Raw genomic sequence first — 14,572 nt, forward strand, 5'->3', positions numbered from 1 at the left:
TTTGTAAAAATAAAATATTCTAGAATTTTTTCAATGTTTACTAATCTATTGAAATAAGTCCCAAAAGAAAGATTGCTGTAAAATTATCTCCGTTATAAATATATGAAGATGTGGTATGATTTCCAACGAAGCACTCTCCACCGGATACCAAATGACGTAGAAGTTACATATATATTCGTAATTTAAAATGATAATCTCAGAAGTTGTTTTCAAATATATATCAAGTAAATGCGATCCTCTTTTTTAAAAAGAAAACTAAGCAATAACATTGGATAGTATACGATTTTTATCCTTACATTGTACTTGCTTTGTTCCTGAAACTTTCCACTATAAATAATTTTTCTGTAGTTAACATCTTGATTCAAACTACAAACTTTACATGTTTACTGACTTATCAAAAGACAAAGACTTTGGACAATAAGAAAGGAGAAGGTAGTGTCAGTTGTCTTCATGTGTGGTATAAAGATTACCCCGAGAAATTGAAATATTGAAGTCTGATAGAAACGAATACTTCATTGGATTTAGTAAAATGACAATAAGGGACATAAATTTCATTTTAATTTTTCGAAATATCTGTAGGTTAACATTTATAAAGATTTGTGAATGGCAGGTTGTATTTCGTTTTCTTTTACCATGGTGTTGTTCGTCTTTTAACCATTTTCCTTAAATATTTTATTTGAGATTTAAACTTATAAATTCGAGAAATGCCATCTTTCAGTCCTTAGGGGAAATTAGTACCAATAATGTCTGCTGAATTTTGACATTAGAGTGCTTTATATATTTCAAATTTTCCGACTTTAATCAATTTGTTAAATGTTTATAGAAACATATAAATATATAATATTGCAAAAGAGCATAACAAATGCCGAAAAATGCGTTACTTAAATGGAATTTTAGAGGCAAAACTACAGTACTGTTATTGAACATTAAAAAATATACCATTTAAACCAAGAGTAAATTTCCCTGTTCTTTTAAGGTTTGTCAGAACTTTATTGTCTGTTAAATAAGAGAGAAGCTGTATGAATGTCAGTCCACAGTAGTACACATATTGCCTTTATTTGTGAGTTTAAAGAACAATTCATATGTAGATTATTATACTGTTATCAACCTAAGAAATAAGATATGGACATTTGACTTTATATGTGTTTACCATGATAACAATAACTACGATAATAACAAAACAACACATCATTAAGACAACCTTGTTTGAGCCTCTTTTAGAACCCTTTATCGGTTTAAATGAACTTTTGAATGAAATTGAATTTTAATGCGTAGTATATAGCAGTACGTATCTTTGTATCTTAAGAAAGAGAATTCATCATTATTTGAAATATGACGGTATTATTTGTACATTTGTTGAATGCATGTCATGGTGAATATTATAAAATACATACAAGAATAGTTCGTAAAGTAAATAAGCGAGAAGAAAGTATTGAACAATGAGCGAGCTCTTTGAAGTTTTAATATTGATAAATAAACTTAGATTTGGCTAACATGAATAAATGTTCAGACGACGAAGAAACAAATTAAAAAAAAAACAAAAATTGAATAATTACAGTCTGCACGGGGCACAGCAATAGACATAAACAGTAGAAGAGGAACAATGTCAAAAATGTCATTTAAAAATAGAATATGAAATATTAGGATGAGTAAAGCTTTAAGTACCCATCAACACTTTTATAAGAAGGATGAATCTATTGTAACTATTCTACCTCTGTTTAAAAATTACAAAAAAAATAAATTAGAATATAGAAGAATGCCTCTCAAATTTTCAGTTTGTAGCATAATTGAAAGTTCCCTTAAAATAAATTCAATCGATCGAGAAAGAGAAAGAGAGAGTCAAAGATTTTATCGCATCGAAGTTGGACAATAAGTTAAAGTTGTCGAAAATAGCAATATATCACCAAATAGTGAAAAGTAGACAGTATACTTTATACCATATGTTTAGCACACAAATTAATTTTAGCTTTTTCATCAACAGAACTAGACTGTGGAATACTAGTGTTGTCCCCAACCATTAGCCTTAGGTTTGCAATGTATTTCATGAGCTCGTACAGAACAAGTGAACCTGATATCTCATATTGTTTAATCCACAGGTCTTTAATCACATGGCGGGTGACATGAGAAGATATTTAATCGAGTAAAGGATTACATTCGAGGGTATAGCCCGCAAATAATGGATGACTTTAGAAGTATATACAAATAATATTACTGATGGAATTTAATTTATTATTACGTACCCATAACAAGTTGAAACAGAACATGAAGATCCAGGGGGAAATACTGACCAACTTGAAGTATTAAAATAGTTTATGGCTTAAAACAAAATTAATATGAATATCACCCAGCAACCAATGTTACAATTAACAGTTCGAGAAATATACAATTTGACTGAAATTATGCATATCGGTTTTGATTTAGTGTCAATTTCGGTCATAAACCTTCCAACTGTTTAGGTTTTTATACATTATTAGCTCTCAAATGGCTTTCTGCGTTCCTGATGAAGGTGAAATCCAGAAAATCGCTTCTAACGCATGAAATTTATAGCGGCGTTACATATTTTAGCAGCTACTAACTATTTGGTCCTGATATATGATATGCATCATTTTGATTCATTACTCCTACTATCACTACTGCCATTACAACAATCTCCAAAAGCAACAACTCTCATTCGAACAGAAGTCACCTGTTAGGCGGAACAAATATACGTTGACAATCCACCCTCTAAAGTCTCTTTTAATAGAAAAAAATGAACTGATTGACTCGTAAAAACATTCAGTTGATTATCGATCGAACATAGTTACTCTTCTCTGGATAAAAATGAACGAGGAATTTTGAAAAAAATATGGTTGACATGCTCAAATATTCCTGGATACCAGAAAACATGGCTTGCTATGATCTATTAGAAGATAAAAACGTTTTTTATTTGGATTTAAATAGGGATCAGAAAAATACCACCTCAAGTAAATAGATTAGGTCCCTATGTTAAATAAACATTAAAGCTGAGGACAAGAAGCACTTTAAAAATATTTGCAAGACTAAAGTGGTTGTGTGTGTGAATTTCAAAAGTACTTTGTATTATTAATCGTCAGAAACCTAGTATATGAAGTTTACTTGACATCCAGAAACATTTGATTTTTTTATATTAGAATATCCTTAACATATTTAGTGTTAACTTGAAAAATAAATCCAATTGATATTGCTGATTATCATGGTGCCTTTCAGCCATTCAATCCATCTGTATCATGAGTGTATAATAGGGAGGATTTCATTTTGTATTGAGGACCAACTTTAATTTGATCATAAATCATTTTAGGATTATTCAGGTGATTTTCTTTAGATGTTTCATGAAAATCATCTCATAAGTAGTAAACGGGCTACTATCTATAACGATACTGTAGTTAAGACATAAAATGTTATAATTCCATGTTCCGACCAAAAAGCCGTATATATGGTTGGAATGTATACCAATCTAATTAAAAACCGATCTCTCATCGCTCCTGTTCCTGATATGTCGCGTGGGATAATGGTTTACTTTTTTTTTAATTGTTATTTGGATGGAGAGTTGTCTCATTGACACTCACACCACATCTTCCTATATCTATGTACAAAACAACAAACAAAAAAACAAGTATGATAGTCAACAACCAACGATAACCACTAAATTACAGGGTCGTTACTTGGGACAGGCATACATAGAATGTGACAGGGTTAAACATTTTTGCAACTCTCTTATTCAGGCGGAAACCCAGTTGAAATAGAACAAAAGAATCGAAGCCCTTCGTTAGAGAAGGCGATACATGCTTACTGTAATGTTTACTATAGTTACAAAAAAGTTAAAAGAAACAAATAAAATGACAATTTTCTTCTCAATTCGAAGTGTTTTATTTGAAAAACACCATTTGCATAAGTTTTCAATTTATCTATTACATAGTTAAGCAGAACAATTCGTATCAAGTCGACGACATGGGTATCTATCAAGTTGGATGTAGAAAATGCGTAACCTCTGATTTTATTTCTTTTTACCACGGACGGAGAACATATCAATCTATTAGTTCAGTAATTTTCGTGTCTGCCCTTCCCTTATTTGACTCAAGAAAAAATTCCAAAAAATGGGTAACAATTGTATCGAAAAAAGATAATCGAGTACACATTTTTATGTAAAGGCGTGTTTGAGTTAAATATTTTGCCTTGAAAACGTACAAAGCAAGACTATTTGATACATCATCTCGCTTCAGATTCTATCATTTTTATATATCAAAGCTACAGGTTGACGTTATAACATAAAAAAGATAAACAGTACTTAAAGATGAAATATATGGGTCAAGTGAAATACCTATCTGGTGAATCACAAAAATAGAGTAGGTGTGTTCGAATAGCTATTATTTTACTAAAAGTACTTGACGACAGTCTTTCAAGTTAGATGATGAAAATGCCTATCTTCAAAAAAAAAAAAAAAAAAAAAATTGCATGGGATAACTAGGGTTTATAGTCTTCAACCACTAAACAAATCTAGTCTGCCCTTCCTCGAAATATTTAATTAGAATATTTTTAAATGTTTAAGAATTTTCGAAAATTCCACCTGACAACCGATCAGACAATAGTTTTAAGTTGAATCAATGCAGACAAGATCATTAACTGATGCTCATTAGCTAGTAGATAAATTTGTCTTTTAAAATACAACTGACATATAAGGATCGTAATGGTGCTATGTGGATAAATTTCTCGGTTTTCAACAGCAAAATTGGCAGCACATCATCGCTACAATGGCTTCCATTTCTACGATTGTGAAAATGAACTGGCGTTATTGGGAGATAATTTTGACGAAATAGAATCCTGACTGTATTAGTTCAAAGCTGACTTAGCTACAGGTGAAAATGAATATTCAATTCAGTAGACTCCCCCTTAAAAAGTAAAATGATAAAAATATCGAACTCCGAGGCAAATTCAAATGGAAAGTCCCTAATCAAATCGCCAAATCAAAAGCTAAAACACATCAAACGAATTGATTACATATGTCATATTCTTGACTTCGCACCGGCATTTTCTTATGTAAAAATGTTGGATTAAACCTGGTTTTATAGCTAGATAAACCTCTCACTTGTACGACAGTCACATAAAATTCCATTAAATTGACAACTCCAAACACACCATCACACACACCATCACACACATCATCTCATTATACCAAAAGTCTTGAAAAGGTTTTCTCTAAACCATTTCAAAAGAATTTCAAAAAACTTTTATGTAGTTTTCGCAGATATTTTCTTTGAAATGTATTATAGATAAGTGGCATTTCATTAGTGATTTCTGTTGTTTTCCTATTATCACTGTTTTAGAATTTAAAAAATATTTCAATTCAGTACAACCCAGAATCATACTGACTATAGTTTATAGAAAAATTCCCATTCCGTCTAGAAATTAAGTACAATCCGAAATTCTCCGAATATACAAAGGACAAGGTACGATAAAGCCTGTTTTTGGCTCCCTATATTCTCATTTTTCAAATTCTGTTTTAGTATAATAATCCTTTTTGAACTGGATTAAATAAGAATAAATAAGAATTCATATTTCTACAGTTGATATTGGATTTCCGATTTGTACTAGGGGGAATCTATTGGGTAAGTAATTATATTCAGTAGTGCCTAACTTTTGTTGAAAGAGATTATAATGATTTGGTGCATTGTAATATTTTGTTTGTTGAACCCAGAATGCTCTGCAGGAGATGAACAAATAATCGTTTTAATTTTAATAAACATTGATTTTTATTTTAATGCGTCATATTCAGTACATATCATTTTTAATGTGTTTTTTTAAAATATTTGTTGCATCGATAATTTAAAGACCGATTCTTTAATGTTAAGTTATGCAATGCACATTTACCAAAAGAGTTATTAAACGTTTCATAGTCCATTAGCTAGTATTATTCTTATTTCATATCATTTTTTCTATCAACTAGGTTTTTGCATTTTGAATTTAATTACAAAATGACGTCATTCTATTAGTTTGGATGCTGCCTATTTTTATTTTTTTTGAAACAATTTACACGGTTAATAAAGCACTAACTGCACTCAAAACACAACGAAAGGTAGCTAGTATGTGTGAATGACATTGCTCAACATATCGTCGTCTGTAAAACAAAAGGGGGTTCGTTTTGGGTTTCTATAGTAAATGAGGTTTAAAAAATCAGATTGGAAAAGGCGACGTGTAATTTTTTAAAGCTGGAAAAGCTAAGAAGATAATACGAGCGGATTGTGAAAAGCTAACTATCACGAATTTAAATGACACAACCATTATGTAAGAATTAGAGATACTTGGGGGATTTGAGCCCACTAAAACTGCTCTCGTCCACATTGTTGTGAAAACGATTCTAAATGTCTTATAGTTATTTTTTTTATTATATATATCTTTTTACATTTACATTGCAGTAAAATTATAACACAATAATTGAAATCGCCAATACCACTAAAAACCATTTAAACTCCATAGAGAAGTTATGTTTATGAATAACGATCAAATTCATTTGCGCCATTTCCAGTTGAGACCGCTACAAAGAAAAAATACATATAGAAAGACATAAGTGTCAACAACGACAATCCACGTACGTGGCTTTCTAGCTGATTTTTTTATGTTACGATATCTTTTTTGTTTAATTGTTAATTTCTCAAAATATTATTGCTGTTTTTTCTATTATCATATGACTACTTGAAGATTAATTTCTTTTATACAGAAAATCGCAAACGAAAGAGAAAAGTTGAATAGACCTAGCTCGACAGAAAGTAAGTTACATTTTGCCAAAGTAGCTAAACATAGTTAATTTTTGAAATAAGAAGCTCGCATGAAAGTATTTGGTAAAAAAAAATCCCTCCATGGAAATGAGCGGGGAATATAGAAATGTTGTTATCCGTCCGTCTGTTAATCCGTCCGACATGGTAAGCGTTCTCATATGATTTAAAAAAATGGGGAGTTATGTTCCTGGGAAACGAACATATCTTGGAAATAGAAATTTTAAGCTCTCGCGCCAGCATAGTTGAAGTTTTATGGGATCAAAAGTTTACGCCTGCAATATATTTGCTTAGTTCGAAAGTCAATCATATTTGTGGACCTTAATTAATATGTCCCTCAGTATATACTAAAAAAAAATCAACGTTGTAATATTTGGCATCTTCATTTTTGATTGGAGATTAGTGACATTCATGTCATACGTAGTATATCAGACGCTTCATCTGGAAAATCAATGTTGATCGACTATTTTAAGTGATAAGAAAATTTCAGTACTCTGCTCTCTGCCTACCCCATAATAATGTTGTTGCCATAGCAAAAAACAATGATATATCATTCTATTTTACTTAAGAATGACACATACATGTAGATAAAAAATCTTTTGATGCCTTAATAAAAACAACCATTAAATATATTTTAATGTAATTAGATAATCTTATAATTCCAGAGGACATGTCCATGAGACAGTAAACCAACTACACACACATATACAATGGCAACCGTTAACAAGTCAAACAGGCAGCGCAAAGTCGTGAAAAAAATGCAAAATTGTATAGTGCTCTGCCATCAGAACAAATTTCTCGAAGGACAAACAACTTAGTAATCATTATAAACGATCACTGTCGATAAAACTAGTATTGAAAAAGTCAAATCAGCAGTGGGGTTTAAATACCCTATGCTCTTTTTGCTTATTTGGACCAAGAACCAAGTGAACTTTTCTCATCTGTTGGTTTCCGTCGTTGTAAATTAATACAAAAATCGTCTCTGAAACTGCACACCCGAATTTAACTAAACTTGGCCACAACCATTATTAGTGCATCTCGTTTGAAAAAGGTGTCCAGTGACCCCGCTAGATAACCAAAATAGCTGGCATGACTTAAAAAAGAATATAGGATTAAGATGAAAGTTTTTTTCTTTTATCTTGAAAAAGTTTTGCATAGAGAAATTCTAACAGGGGAAGATATGTCCAAAATGGTGACTCGAGAGATCTATCATTTTTCCTCTTCCATCAAAACTGTCAGCTGATTTTTTATAGGAGATATTTCCCTTAAATTACACATTTTTTTCATTTTACCTATTATCTTGAAAATTATTATTGCTAAATAGAGAAACTTTAAAAAGCTTAAATCATCAGCAAGAAAATATCTTCATATAAGATATCATACGCGAAATCGTCGTGAGACGACTTTTAATTGGAGTTATTGCCCTTTAATATAGATTTTTACTATTATTGCTTTTGTCTTATAACAGAAAAACTATAATAGATATATGAAAACTTACACAAGCCAAGATGATCAGCAATATTGAATCTACAAATAAGTCAAGAAGCCGAAATTGTCGGTTGACACATTATATGAGTTATCGCTCTTTAATGTCGATTACAATGATATTTTCCGTCTTTGCCTGTCATCTTTAAAATTATGATAGAAAGATACACACTTAATAATTAGAAGACCAAACATGAAAAGTAAGACAAGATCTTTAAGTGAGAAATGTGGACTTATTTTTTGGATTTATAGACCTTTATACCCTTATTTTTTTTTGGACAACAACTAATGGTAGGCAGAAACTGTAAACAGAAAAATGACCAGCCATACAAGATGATAAAAAAAAATATTTTTCATAAATATTATTCTTGTCCTCAATGTTGGATGGGTCCATGGTCAAGGAGGATGCACATAGACTGAGGTCAGCGACACAGGCCCTTTAGAACCTCTTGTTTATTACTCAATCATCCTATAAAAGTATACATAAATTTATATTTTGTTTACCGAATTGGCGATTTATAGAAATATAGCTATTATTCATCTATCAGTTCTGTATAACATTACATTGATTTGATGTATACCTAATATGTTATAGGTGCAAATGATGTCGATGAACAATTACGTCTTCAGCAGGCAATGTTAAGAAGACAAGAACTACTAGACAAAATTAGGGTAAACTTTACTGATTACAAACAGTTGCTTTCTTTAAGTTAAAAAAAATCTGCTTATATATAAAAAAAGAAGATGTGGTATGATTGCCAATGAGACAACTATCCACAAAAGACCAAAATGACACAGACATTAACAACTATAGGTCACCGTACGGCCTTCAACAATGAGCAAAGCCCATACCGCATAGTGAGCTATTAAAGGCCCCGATAAGACAATGTAAAACAATTCAAACGAGAAAACTAACGGCCTTATTTATGTAAAAAAATGAACGAAAAACAAATATGTAACATATAAACAAACGACAACCACTGAATTACAGGCTCCTGACTTGGGACAGGCACATACATAAATAATGTGGCGGGGTTAAACATGTTAGCGGGATCCCAACCCTCCCCCTAACCTTGGACAGTGGTATAACAGTACAACATAAGAACGAACTATAAAACTCAGTTGGAAAAGGCTTAACTCATCAGATGGACAAAAATAAAAGCCATGTATACATGTTTGTATAGATATTACAAATGATTTGAACTGTTCTATCTTAAGCCTGGCTAAATTCAAAGTTATTAAAGATGTGGATTTGCATTTTATACTCAATTGGGTTTTTTTTTCACGATAGTTATTTTGTGGTTATAAAACAAATATCATGCCCCATTTGTGATATTCTAATATGATAAAATATTGAGTACTTCTTCTGTACTCTCAGAGATTGGAATATCTCACAGGCACTTGTTTCTGATATTTTCTCTCCCTTTGTGTCACTTATAAGCTCTATCAATGATTATATTTTCACCTGTTCTATTAAGGTATATATGTTTTTGAGAGACAAGTGCCTGTGTCCTGTATCTAAAGAAACTAAAATGCCACAATTTTAAACGTTTCAAGATTACAGATAATGTTAAACCTTTTCTTTAATAAAAACCCGTCTGTTTGGGGTAAAGATGATGTGTTATTTTCCCTTTGGTATAATGCAGAATGCACGAAGTCTCTAATGATAAATATCTAACAAATTTGCAGTTTGCAACCGCCTGAATGTGTTTTGCATTTTTGAGAAATGAAACAAATATGCCATCAGTGCAGTTGCTTGAACTTAAGATGATTCTAGGACTTCTTGAATATTACATATCTGGTGAAATATATTTCATTTTTCACAAAAACAAAATAACTTAATTAAATCATTTCTTTTGTAGCGTGAACAAATAGTAAATCACACCTCGGTAGCGGATAACCGTCGACCGAGATCATATAGTGCTAGACGGCGGTATACTCCGTCCCCCGTACAACCTCCGCCCTCACGACGCTCACTTCCAGATTTTAACAGAAACAATGGAGATTACACATACCGAGAACGAGATAACTACCAACAACCTTTCTATGGTGATAATAAAGGTGAGGTTAACTACCAACAACCTCTCTATGGTGATAATGAAGGTACAGTTAACTATGCGTATTTAAAATACAAAAGGTCAATAAAAGTGTACTACATAATGATTCGCCTAAACCAAATATGTAAAGCAGATCAAAGAATCATTGTAAGATCAGTATTTAAAAATGTCATGAAAAAAGTTAAGGACACGCTTCATTATGTGTGCAATTTAACCAAAGTGTCTAGTTAGTCAATCAAAATGGATTATTATATGTTAAAAGAGATAATATAATGTTGTAAATGTGCCCTCATTTAGGTTTCGTCTTCGATATGTATAGAAAGTTTAATAGGTATAGCAACTCAACAATCAACAGACAATTTTTCAGAATTGTCACAAATTTAGAAAAGCGTGTTTGAAATCTATATATTTTTCTCGAAATTGGCATAGATCGACGACTTCAAACTACAATCTAGCACAAACGTGACAATTTCAGTTTTTATTAATTGGCATCAACCCATTTATCAGAAGCAACATACTTTCTGCCAAATCGTTTTATATGCCTTTTTATATCTCAACTAATATGTTAAGCACGATCTTAGATCCTAAAATATCAGAAAAGTCGTCTAATCTGGAACATTTACGATATATCCTGTTACCTATGTACCATTTTGACTAAGTTTGGACTCGCATGATCGGTAATGTTTGCATAAAAAGTATACTTTACTTTGAAAACAAAGATCTGATGCCATCAATTATTTGTCCTTGATCATAAATCAGATCAATCAAAAATACCTAATAAAGATCAACCGGTTCCTATCATATTTTATACCTACTAGTATACCATCCTAAATGCGATTAAAAACATGGGGTAGCAAGATCTTAATATTGACGAATTCAAGTCTAAAACTCCTAATTGCAACTCATTCATATTTATCCTATTAAACACGTTATTTCTGGCGAACTTACCAGTATGACATTCTAATATATTCAGTCGAGATATATGCCAGGCAATGGACTAAACGCAAGAATGAATATGACTCTCATCCCAGGGGCTATGGGATCTACATCTTTCTTCAAAGACTCAAACAGTCCAAAACACATGTCTTACCTCCGTGACAAATATGTTGTTTCCCTCACAAATAAGGCCCAGAAGAACATCGTTGGTATGTGTAAATCGGATAACGGAACCAGGTACATGTATTGAAAATTCACTTGGAAACTCAGCATTTACTCCCTGTAAGGAAATCCCGGACAATCATAGGTCTGTTCTATGCTCCTCTGGAATTTCAACCCAAAACGAAGAACTTGATAATCTTTTATCTTTGCTGTGTTCCATGTTTTTCGTTCATTATTTTGTACATAACTCAGGCCGTTAGTTTTCTCGTTCGAATTATTTTACGTATGTTATTACGGGGCCTTTTATAGCTGACTAGGTGGTATGGACTTTGCTCATTCATGAATTCTTTACGGTGACCTATATTTGTTAATTTATGTGTCATGTGTCTTTTGTGGAGAGTTGTCTCATTGGCAGTCATACCAAATCGTATTTTGAAAATACTTACCTAACCTATTGTGATAGTATTTGACACCAGTATATCCCATTCTTAACTTACAGATATTTTGAAAAACTCAATAGCCCAACTTTGTCGCATAAAAAAATGGCAAATGTAGATAATTGGAAGAGATATGTTATTCTTTTCAAAAACCTTTTTAATTCAAAAACATTCTGTAAAACTGACATCATCGAAATGCTTGAATTTTTTTATTGACAATTGTGTTTGGAGGACGTATTTTAGGAGGGAAAATCGGCATTCTTATAGAAACCAACTGTGCTCATTTAGCAGACTTGTTCCTTTTTAGCTCACCTGGCCCAAAGGGCCAAGTGAGGTTTTCTAATCACTTGGCGTCCGTCGTCCGTCGTCGTCTGTCGTCGTTAACTTTTACAAAATCTTCTCCACTGAAACTAATGGGCCAAATTTAACCAAACTTGGCCACAATCAGCATCGGGGTCTTTAGTTTAAAAAATGTGTCCGGTGACCCGGCCAACCAACCAAGATGGCCGCCATGGCTAAAAATAGAACATAGGGGTAAAATGCAGTTTTTGGCTTATAACTCAAAAACCAAAGCATTTAGAGCAAATCTGCCCTGAAATTTTCAGATGAATCGGACAACCCGTTGTTGGGTTGCTGTCCCTGAATTGGTAATTTTATGAAAATTTTGCTGTTTTTGGTTATTATCTTGAATATTATTATAGATAGAGATAAACTGTAAATAGTATTAATGTTCAGCAAAGTAAGATTTACAAATAAGTCAACATGACTGAAATGGTCAGTTGATCCCTTTAGGACTTATTGCCCTTTATAGTAAATTTTTAATCATTTTTCGTAAATCTTAGTAATCTTTTACAAAAATCTTCTCCTCTGAAACTACTTGGCCAAATTAATCCAAACATGGCAACAATCATCATTGGGGTATGTAGTTTAAAAAATGTGTCCGGTGACCCGGCCAACCAACCAAGATGGCCACCATGGCTAAAAATAGAACATAGGGGTACAATGCAGTTTATGGCTTATTACTCAAAAACCAAAGCATTTAGAGCAAATCTGACATGGGATAAAAAATTGTTCATCAGGTCAAGATCTATCTGCCCTGAAATTTTCAGATGGATCAGACAACCGGTTGTTGGGTTGCTGTCCCTGAATTGGTAATTTTAAGGAAATTTTGCCTTTTTTTGTTATTATCTTGAATATTTTTAAAGATAGAGATAAACTGTAAACAGCAATAATGTACAACAAAGTAAGACCTAAAAATAAGTCAACATGACCAAAATGGTCAATTGATCCCCTTAAGAAGTTATTGTCCTTTATAGTCAATATATAACAATTTTCATAAAATTTGTAAATTTTTACTAACATTTTCCACTGAAACTTAACTGGGCCAAGTTCATTATAGATACAGATAATTGAAAGCAGCAAGAATGTTCAGTAAAGTAAGATGTACAAACACATCACCATCACCAAAACACGATTTTGTCATGAATCCATCTGCGTCCTTTGTTTAATATTCACATAGACCAAGGTGAGCGACACAGGCTCTTTACAGCCTCTAGTTCTAATAAATATCTTCTCATGAAGAATGAATAGAAATCTAGCATAATCCTTTAAATTTATGTTCCGCTATATAGATGGTAACATGTCGGTAAAATATTCAATGTTTAGAACATTTCAATTTGATACATCAAATACAGTTAAGTTATTAATATTCATATAAAAATTGACAAAGAGGGTCGTTTCAGAACAAAACTTTTCAGTTTTGAACTTTCCATTTCTATGTAACATTCTAGCAATGGCCGTATTTGGAGTATGTATCTCCCAGTTTACAAGTATACAATATTCCATGGCTTGCATTGGATGTGTACTGATAGCTTGATATTTATGTATGGAAAACATTGATATATTTATTAGCTATAATAAGTTTTGAACTAGCTTTCTGTTGCTCCGAAAAATTATGTATCTATTCTTTGTGTCTTTAGTTTATTTAATTATGTGCTTTGTGTCGTTCTTGTGAGTCCAGTATTTTTTTAACTGATTTTAATATGTTTATTTTTGTTGTGCTGTTAAACACTTGCTAACATGATGTACCTCGTGTTTTGGTCGACATCGTTTTTTCCGTTTATTGTTTTATATATAAATCTGGTCATCAGTTGTTGTTTTTGGAATGTTTCATTTTTTTGTCATGTCAGTGGCCTTTTATAGCTTACTTCCTCTTCCAAGTCAGGAGTTTGTAGTTCAGTGTGTTGTTGGTTCATGTCTGCCATATTTCATTTTCGTAAACTGCTTTGTTACACATTAGGCCGTTATTTTTTTCTCAATTGAATTGTTACAGATTTGAATGTCGGAGCCTTTTTAAACCGACAATACGGTGTAAGTTTTTCTCATTGTTGAAGGTCTTCAGTAGCCTATAACTGCTTACATCCAATAGTTGTTTCATTGGCAATCATACAACATCTTATTTTTATACTATACGGTATTGGCTTTGCTGAAAGTTGATAGTTACCTAACGAATGCTTACATTCTCGTCATGTTGTCTTTGGTGGATAAATTTATATATAGTTATTACATTAGCAATCCTATCACATCTTTCTATGTTTATAAGGAGAAACACTATGTATGGAGGAGGTTACCTTTATTTTCTAATTTTAAAGGTCCTCGTCAATGAATTAGCATGTTATTTGTATTACGCCATTATTGGAAATCTTCCTAC

General features: G+C 32.0%; 1 protein-coding gene across 5 annotated transcripts in view; it reads left to right on the forward strand.

Moving 5' to 3' along the window:
* LOC143063674 (uncharacterized) overlaps nucleotides 1–14,572 on the forward strand; it is a 57,053-nt gene that overhangs the window by 4,500 nt on the left and 37,981 nt on the right. For 3 of the 5 annotated variants that reach the window (XM_076235972.1, XM_076235978.1, XM_076235973.1), the window contains exons 2-4: nucleotides 6,731–6,779; nucleotides 8,866–8,942; nucleotides 10,133–10,373. In XM_076235972.1, the coding sequence (XP_076092087.1) occupies nucleotides 6,731–6,779; nucleotides 8,866–8,942; nucleotides 10,133–10,373 (367 nt within the window). The remainder of the gene's footprint in view (nucleotides 1–6,730; nucleotides 6,780–8,865; nucleotides 8,943–10,132; nucleotides 10,374–14,572) is intronic. The other 2 variants (XM_076235974.1, XM_076235975.1) reach the window with 1 other exon arrangement.

The sequence above is a fragment of the Mytilus galloprovincialis genome, chromosome 2 (genome assembly GCF_965363235.1).
Source record: "Mytilus galloprovincialis chromosome 2, xbMytGall1.hap1.1, whole genome shotgun sequence".
Taxonomy (NCBI): Eukaryota; Metazoa; Mollusca; class Bivalvia; order Mytilida; family Mytilidae; genus Mytilus; species Mytilus galloprovincialis.